General features: G+C 37.5%; 1 protein-coding gene across 2 annotated transcripts in view; it reads left to right on the forward strand.

The window, feature by feature from the left end:
* The window catches only part of LOC149647312 (lachesin-like), a 56,763-nt gene extending 50,470 nt beyond the window's left edge, over positions 1 to 6,293 (forward strand). The window contains exons 4-10 of one of the 2 annotated variants that reach the window (XM_089850178.1): positions 712 to 882; positions 2,676 to 2,804; positions 3,066 to 3,353; positions 4,068 to 4,136; positions 4,703 to 4,777; positions 5,197 to 5,289; positions 5,368 to 6,293. In XM_089850178.1, coding sequence (XP_089706304.1) covers positions 712 to 882; positions 2,676 to 2,804; positions 3,066 to 3,353; positions 4,068 to 4,136; positions 4,703 to 4,777; positions 5,197 to 5,289; positions 5,368 to 5,453 — 911 coding nt within the window. In that variant the 3' untranslated portion in view covers positions 5,454 to 6,293. The remainder of the gene's footprint in view (positions 1 to 711; positions 883 to 2,675; positions 2,805 to 3,065; positions 3,354 to 4,067; positions 4,137 to 4,702; positions 4,778 to 5,196; positions 5,290 to 5,367) is intronic. The other variant, XM_089850179.1, reaches the window with a different exon arrangement.
* Positions 6,294 to 9,330: the final 3,037 nt, after the last annotated feature.

Consider the following 9,330-nt stretch of genomic DNA (forward strand, 5'->3'; position numbering starts at 1 on the left):
GAATACGTCAGAAGTATGTGTGCTTGCTTAAAAAGACTGGTAGTTCCCTATTTGGAATTACCAGTATTATATTTCATGCTTTTTGAGCTGAAAACCGACAAATTAGCCCACGTGATAATTATGTTAATCCATCACGAGTAAGACTAGAGTTGACAAGTTTGTTTCCAATTAAAGAATCATTAAGTTTATGAACGACGTTTCAGCAAGATAAGTTTCTAATTGGATGCCCTCATTCCGACAATTTATAGCCATATGCTATATTCCCTTTGGCAATCTTACTAATTAGGAAGAATAATTTTACCTGCTATTATCTTTCTCGGATTAAAAATGGATAATGATTTGTTTAAGCTGTTAAGGTCTTATCAACTTTACATTTAAAGCATTTGTTTCTCTAAAACTGTATAATTCGTTGTGATAGAACAGTGGGCCTAATCTAAGACTACTTAACATATCTGTCAGGGTTAAAATTGTAACCCACTTTTGAGCAAGTTGAGCTGCTCCTACTGAAGCGATTTTTACCACATTTCGTGTGCATGGATAAATGTTATGACAATACATGAATCAACAAGATAAACAGTGCAATATTTGCAATGTTTGATGATTTACATCAAATCATGAGATCTCAACCGGTAGCTTCTCTCAAAACTAAAACAGGGGTCTGATTATGAATTCGGAAGTGTTTCTAATTTTTGATTGTTTTTTTTTATGTAGTACCCCCGAGCTTTGTGGATGAAGAGACGAGTTCAGACGTGGTTGTGGAAGAGATGGGGCGTGTCAGCTTAAAATGTGAAGCCAAGGGTTACCCGACACCCACAATCAGTTGGAGGAGAGAGGATAACAAAGAGATCTTTTACGGATCCACTTCCGGACGTCGGAAGCAAAGTAAAGCACTTGGTTTATTCAAGGTTTTTTAAGCGTTGCTTACGAGATAAAAATGAAAATGCTAGTGGAGTTTAAATTATTTAGTTCCAGCATAAGTTCATAAGATTTGTTCCTTACGTTTGTCAGTGATTACTGAGAGCTTGTCATGAAGTGACGTAGGTCATAGATTGATGCTAGAGACTTACATCTCAAGCTAGTTCGAGAACGACAAGCGAGAATTGAAGTCCTACACTCGGTGGTTAATTTTGAAGGACTTCCATCTTCCTATTTAGTCTGAACTTACTAAGCCTTTGACAGCGCCTCACCAGGCGTCGCATTACCCAGAATCTATAACGTTTCACCTACGTCACTTCATTACAAGCTCAAAGTAATCAGTGACAATTTTATGGAACATATCTTATGAACTTATCGCATTTGTCTTTGCTATGAATGAAAATAAAACAATTCTGAAACGATTCACGAAATTTCAATCGATGAGCGCGGTAAAATATAAACGTAGGCGTTTAATCGTTCCTTGGGTTCTCTTCCTGGCTTGCTTGAGGAGTAAAATAAGGCATCAATAAACCATTAACACATCTTTTTTGACTTTGGTCCAAAGAAAGTATCGAATGTCGACTAATGCACGGAAGTGACTCAAGATAATTAGGGCTCCAGATAAAAGAGTCCAGTTACAATGGTCGGGCTTTAACGCCTGGGCTTGAGGGAAACTCGAAACTAGTTCTTGGAAAATCGTGGCGCCTTTACAAAATAAAATTGAATCATTTTGAATCAACCGCGAACGAGCTCGTTAAAATTCATAATGGAAACGAGTTATCGATCATAATATAGCGTTGCCTTTTGCCTTTCAAAAAATACAAATATATCATAAGTTCACTGTTCACAAGATATATTCCATAAGTTTGTCACTGGTTACTGCTGAGAGCTTGCCATGAAGTGAGGGAGGTAGTCATAGATTCAAGGTAAAGCGATGCCTGGTGAGGCGCTGTCAAAGGCTTTGTAATGCAGACTAAATAGGAAGATGGAAGTCCAGCAAAATTTTCATAACGGCTCAGATCTCGTTCACGGGTTTTGACGCGAGAAAGGGATAACCAGATTGGCTTGATTTTGCCATGCGCAGAACCTGTTTTACCTCAAAAGTCAGACCAGACCAACCAGAAAAAGAAGAGATTTATTTTCGTCGCTCAACGACAGATGGTACTACAGTCAACTTCGTTAGTCACGTGATCCTATCCCTTAGATGGAGACGAGACCAATACAAACTTGTTTATTTGTTGGTTGGGTCTATTCTCGCTTCCGTCGATCTCGAACTAGCTAGAGCTGTATAAGTCTCTAGCATTACGAAGTATAGGTAGTGTCATCCTCATGGAACATATCTTATAAACTTATGATTAAATTAAAAAGTGTTGGTTTTTTATATCGTTTATATGTTCAGGGATAGATTTAATTTTAGAAAAAGGAACATTTGGAGAACGGTTCGTATTTACTTCAGTCCGACTCATAGCCCAGTATAGAGCCCCTCCCTCCAACACGTAACGAAAAGTTTAAATTATCTTATTGGCTGCTCACTTAAACTACGTTTCGATGACGTTGCTGAGGGGGACGGCGAAAAATAAGTAATTCCTTTTTACCTCTGTCGCTATGACCCGCCTCTTCTATCATACCCATCCGTCCCGTGGAATGGGGTCCGGAACTTTGACGTGTGTCCACATTACCCGGTTCTCCATTCCTACTTCTAAAATGAAATCTATCCCTGATATGTTAGAATATTTTCTAACTCTAGGTTTTATATTTAGCGAGGACGATTGAAGGAGAATTTCTGAATATCACTCAAGCGACGCGAGAAGACATGGGAGCCTATTTATGCATTGCTTCTAATGGTATCCCTCCTTCCGTCAGCAAAAGAATACTGTTACAGGTTAATTGTGAGTATGGTCGACACGCCTAAATTTTAAGCTTCATTTTGGGACCCTTTTTTTAAAAAATAGTCATAACTTAAATTTGCTTTTGTCAAATGAATGTTTAAAAAACTCATTTGCCACTCGACAATCAAGAGTTTCTTACCCAATTAAGTTGTGGATTGAGATTAATTTTACATTTTATAGAAACAGTATACGTTTTATATCTTTCAAAAATACTGAATTGATTTAATACTTTTTGGTATATGATATCACGATGGAATTCAGTCAGACCTAAAATCCGTGTTCCGAACCAGCTGGTGGGTTCGGCATTAAAGACGGATGTCACTTTGGAGTGCATCTTGGAGGCATCGCCTCGACCTCTGACCTCTTGGATACGCAGCGACGGCGCACTACTCCTCAACAGCAAAAAGTTCCATTTGAGTGAAACGGACGATTCCTACAAAATTGTCATGCGCTTGCGCATTAACGACCTCGCCTCTAAAGACTTTGGTTCATACAAATGTGTCGGGAAAAATCTTCTAGGAGAGAAAGAGGGATACATTCGATTATACGGTAAGAAGCCAATTTATATTTATACAGGTAGAAATGGCCGTTCACCCACACGACCGACAAGCCATATTCACTAATCTCGTAACATTACAATTAACTGTATTTGAGTTTAATTACTAAATTCTAAAAACAAAGACAATGAGTTCATAAGATATGTTTCATAAGTTTGTCACTGGTTACAAACTGGAGCTTGTCATGAAGTGACGTAGGTCATAGATTCTGGGTAAAGCGACGCCTGGTGAGGCGCTGTCAAAGGCTTAGTACAGACTAAATAGGAAGATGGACTGCAAAATTAACCGAGTGTAGTCAATTATTGCGTCGTTCTCGAACTAACTCTTATACGAAGTATAGGAAGTGTCAAACTTATGAAACATATCTAATAAACTTATGCAAATACCTATGTCTTCACAAATCACGTGATATTATCAACTGTTAAAGCGTGTGAAGTTTCAAGATTCAATACAAGATGCAACAATTTTTCCAATTAAAATACTAACCAACGTTTTTAGCCGCAACGGACTTTTCCACTTAAAACCATATAAATCTTTGATCACCTATGATCCGAGAAAGTCTGTCACCAAGTACAGAGCACATGATTCAGATGAGTCGCTTTTCAGGAAATGTAAACAGAGAACGGGGGGTTGTGGTGTAACCTGCGAAGGGTCGTAACCACAAGACGTTTATTTTCGCTTTTTTTGTTATTTATTATAATTACAGAAATTCTTCCACCAACAATTATTACGAAACCAACTTTGGTTTACGATCCATTCGTCTCCAACATTGGTGGTCAGTAATCGCTCTCCCCTTTAAAATACACCCAAGTCCGTAACCCCTTTAATGTGCTTGTCCCGCGGAGTAGAAAATCCTCCTGTACCACGTTGATATACGTTTATAGTATTATAGAAATTACAACGAATTTGACCACTGCCCTGAAAAATCTAACGCTTTCCCTAAACACAGTGTTCGTTCAAAGCATGCTACATATTTGAAGCAATGTTCCAATCCCGAGAGGCCCATCACTCGCTCCGCATAAGCCACCAAATAATTATTTGTACATAAATATGAGTCGAACTGAACGGAAAGTGTCAAAGAAAATGGGATCCACAATATTAAGTTACGGTTCTAAAAGTATTCGTCCGTCTTAATTCTGACCCGTATGATGGAAACACATGAAAATAAAAACCACTCCAAAAGTTGCAAGAGGCAGGCTTAAACACTGATTAGAGTGATCTGCCTCTCGTTTTTTACTGACCCAATTTCCTGAACTAGGTTCCGTAGATTCGTGTAAAAGAAATCAGTGTAAACAGTACGAAATCCTAATTGGTCACTAATGTGTTTGTTACTAATTTCAGAAGTGGGCAGTTTCACAAACGCCTCGAAAATGGATTCCTTAGTCCCGCTGCAAGAAACTCAGGGACCTCTTATAGGTAAAACTTTTTATCTTCACCGTTTGCATTCCCAGGGAGAAATTTAATTTTAGAAGTAGGAATGGAGAACGGTTAGTGTTTACTTCATTCCGACTCATAGTCTAGTATAGAGCCCCTCCCTCCAACACGTAACGAAAAATTTAAATTATTTTATTGGCACACTTAAACTACGTTTTGATGACGTCGCTGACGGGGACGACGAAAAATACGTAATTCCTTTTTACTTCTGTCGCTATGACGCGCCTCTTCTTTCATACCCCCCTTCCAGGAGAAAGGGGTCCGGGACTTCGACGCGCGCCCAGATTACTCTGTTCTCCATTCCTACTAATAAAATTAAATCTATCCCTTGCGTTACTTAGAACATAAAAATATTTATTCTCATTAATAAGATGGGATGTTTTTAATTTTCTTTTAATTAGACAAGAGTCGTCCTCGAAGTTCCATTCCCGCTCAAATCGATATCAACTTTGACACGGCTGACCCCGTTCAAAGGTCAACTCAAAGCCATTCCGGTAACACTGTCTCTAACTTTATTCATTAATTCTAAAGCGATATTAGAACTTTAAACGCCTTTTTTTACTTCATTTCAGCCTCAACGATTCAATGCATATCTGTCATACATCTAATGGGAATGACAGTAACCATCCTTTGCCGCCTCTTGATGCGGACCTATTAGCCAAAAACAAAAAATACAAAAAACAAGCTATAATGACCGATACCGAACAAAAAACATTTCACGAACAAACAGTGCAAAACATATTCCTCCCAAATAGATTAAATAACTAAAATGAGGCAAAATTCACTATGCCTAGCTGCCACATACGAGAAAACTACTATCGGAGAACACGAAGACCTTCGTATATTATCCTGGATTCAATTTTAGTTTCACTGGTTTAGTTACGACTTAGCACGACGTTTCCGTAATCACCATTAAAATGGTTAAATGAGTACCACTTTGAGAGAGTTACGTAACTTTTACGTCACTAAATAAGGCAATAAAACTAAGTCGAAGAATTTGACAATATTGGCCAGTGTTTTTCGAAATATCTTCTTTTCACTGAAGCTCCAAGGACAATAACGAATACCGAAAATAATCTTTTTTCTTCGATAACCAACTTTTCATTTTATTTTATTAACAAATTTAATTAAATAAATTATTTAATTAATAATATTAAAACTTAATGGTTCGCGGTACTACAGAGTATTAGAATTGTTTACCTAGAGTGAAAGGAATTTGTTACAAATATTTTCAATTATGGTTTTCCGTTTTACGAAGAAGAAATTGGTGCTGATATTTGTTATAAAAAGGCGAAGGTTTCACGAATTTATAATTTTACTTTTACAAATTAGAGCAATTTTACGTCATTGCGCTCACTGCAAACTGCTCTTGTACAGAGTATAGTAAAGTTACTAAAGCAATACGGATAAACTTCATAAATAGCGTTTTATAACGAAATTAACAAAGAAGCTTGTACTTTTTACTAGAAGAACACAAAATAAAGATCGTTTTCGAAGACAGCTGTATCTTTATTTACGGGTTTATAATACTACTACCTCATTCAACAGGGCCGGTAGGCCCTTGTAGATATGACCTGAAACTCTTCCGTAATGTTAAATAAAAAAATTTTAGGCTTAGCGTCCTATAGAAAAAGTATGGGGTTTTTGGTTGTCCACTCCATCGTATAACTAAAAAACTACAGCTAAGTTTCTTTTCGGAACACTTTTAAACTAACAAGTAACTATTCAAGGTGTGCCATTTCCGAGTTTTATCAAAAACAATTAAATGTAAGTTTGTTATTTTAATTTGTAAAGTTGATAATATAGGCTTTATTAAGATATTTAATTGCAGTAATAATGTAACTACTATATTGTCAGGGATAGATTTAATTTTAGAAGTAGGAATGGAGAACAGAGCTGAGAGTAATCTGGGCGCGCGTCAAAGTCCCGGACACCCTTCCACGGGACGGAGGGGTATGAAAGAAGCGACAGATGTAAAAAGGAATTACGTATTTTTCGTCGTCCCCGTCAGCAAAATCATCAAAACTTAGTTTAAGTGAGCTAATAAGATAATTTAAACTTTTCGTTACGTGTTGAAGGGAGGAGCTCTATACTGGGCTATGAGTCAAACTGAAGCAAATACTAACCGTTCTCCATTCCTACTTTTAAAATTAAAACTATTATTGAGTGTCAAAATAGAATAAATATTACACAAATTAACAGTATATTTTCAGCTAAAATAAAATACATTATTTAGTACACTATATGCTTTCCTTTAAGTACAAGTGCTATTACCCGAATAGCCTTTCATCAAATCCGGAAACAACTGAACCCCCACCACGGCGTAAGTAACACCCAGCCCCAAAAATGATAAAAATAAACTTTTCGTGATAACAAAACATCCACCCATTTTGAACCCAAAATTTCTGGCCACAATTGCTTCGTACATCAAATGGACATCCTTATCTTTCCCAATTTCGTAGGCTTTATCCGCCAAACTGGGAATGTCTTCGACTATAGATTCCATGGTGTCAGGGACTCTAGCCGCGGTCAGAGTGACGAAAGTTAAATTGAACAAATCTTGAAAATTGACGAAGAAGTAGTATGAGAGGCTAACTGGGTCGAAGTTTTGAAGTTCCACGATGAAGATCGTAATGTTTGAACAGGTACTGATTAAAGTCAAGGAGTACCAGATGAACAAGTAGTTCTCAAAGATGGTATTAGTACGGTCAATCAAGTCGCAAACTCTTAAATGATTCTTACGCCAATTCGACATCGAGTTGAATCCAATTTCGCAAGTAACGTTTATATCGGATATGGTACTTTTCAAGTCATCAACTATGACGCCGATTACTCTTAAGAATACCGTAAAACTCAAAGCCAAAAAGAGGCTGAAACCAATAGGAGCAAACGTGTACAGGATGTAAGTAGCCGTGAGAACATTCTTGTGCACCCATTTGGGCACTAGCGTATCGTTTTGCCCGAAAGTGTACATTCCGTACAAATTCTCGTTGTACAACGCGTTGCACTTGTTCACACCAAGTATGCCCAAAACCGAAAGAACAGTCGCGTAGATCAAAACTACACCGAGATATATTTCCAATCGCGTGAAAATTTCTTGGTATTTTCGTACGTTAATTGAATGCACAGCGTCCAGTAAATCTTCGACGAGTATCGTAAGTTTCTTGCGTTTGATCAATAAAAAATACAGGCTGATAATGAAAGAGGTGCATGATACTAAGGTGAAGTACATTTTCAAGGAATACGAGAGCTCTATTTGCTGGCGTGAATTCTTCAGAAACAGCCAGGTTAAGGTGAAATAATGGACGTAGATAAAACCGTAGATGAACCATATTAAAATTAAATACTTGCTGGTTATCCATACTGCGCTTGAACTAATGATGTTTTTCGGGTGCTTCAGCATTTTCCAAGTTTTGCAAAAACTATAATTTAATCTGGTAGAAACAACGCTGTGCTGTTTAATGTGAAGTCAAGCGGTCTTATGAAAATCTATGGAGAAAATTTCTTGACGGGTTACGTGCAAAAATCGATATTCATAACAAAGAATAGAAAGAGTAAGGAATGGAAACTGATTTCCATTATGCAATGAAAACATTAATTAAAGGGTTTGTTCCCCGGGTCTCTGGTAGGTTTTGACGGCCATTGAAGGAGGAAAAGTGTGTTTCCCTTAATATTATTGGTCTAATTTTTCGTCTACTCGCAAACAAAGCCAACCTCTCTTCTTAAAGGGACTGTAAAGAAGGCCTTTCCTCAGGCACGTGGCTATGACGTATTTCAAATAATTTTTACCTACCCGCCGACGCCGATTTTACAGTCCCTTTAATCACGTGATTTTACAGAAAATATGTAGACAAATTATAAGATTGGGGGACAAAAAATAAAACATGATGGCCGAGAATTGGGGAGTGAATTGTGTGTTAACGATGGAGCGACATCTTTGGGGAACATTAGATAGTAGACACATCACATTGGTTAATAATTTGCCTGCCCCAGTGCTCATTGGTTAGTCCCACTAGACGGCACTTAATCACCCAATAGGAGAGAACACCCCCTACCCATAATGCACTACTCACCCCGCCGCAGATAACGGTTAGAGAACTCAAACGATTTGTTTTTTGACGTGAATTGTCAAAACTTTCCATTCCAAACCATATTGCTCTATGATATAAACAAGTGGTTCACGGCTTTATCAGAAACCAAAACTTTTAAAATGATTTCTTTTTCAATTACAAGTAAGACATTTGTAAAAGGCCCCCATTTCAGTCCCTGGATTTGTTGTTCCTGATATCTTACTGCCTATCTCTTCAATTCTGAGCTCTCGAAGGTACAGATACTATTTTTAGTAAACAAACCAAAAAACCTTTAAACACTCAGGGGTTTAAAAGTTCGTATTTACATGAGTAAACTTTGAAACACCCATAAGTAAACTCATTTTGATAGATTTAGGTGTGTTTGATGGATCTAAATTCAAAAGCAACTAGTGTTTGTTGTTCTAGTAGTCGCGTGCCTTACGTACAAGCCACACCCGAATTGAC

The sequence above is a fragment of the Phalangium opilio genome, unplaced genomic scaffold (genome assembly GCF_054372755.1).
Source record: "Phalangium opilio isolate 3A_F unplaced genomic scaffold, DU_Popi_V2 ptg000089l_1, whole genome shotgun sequence".
NCBI classification, from domain to species: domain Eukaryota; kingdom Metazoa; phylum Arthropoda; class Arachnida; order Opiliones; family Phalangiidae; genus Phalangium; species Phalangium opilio.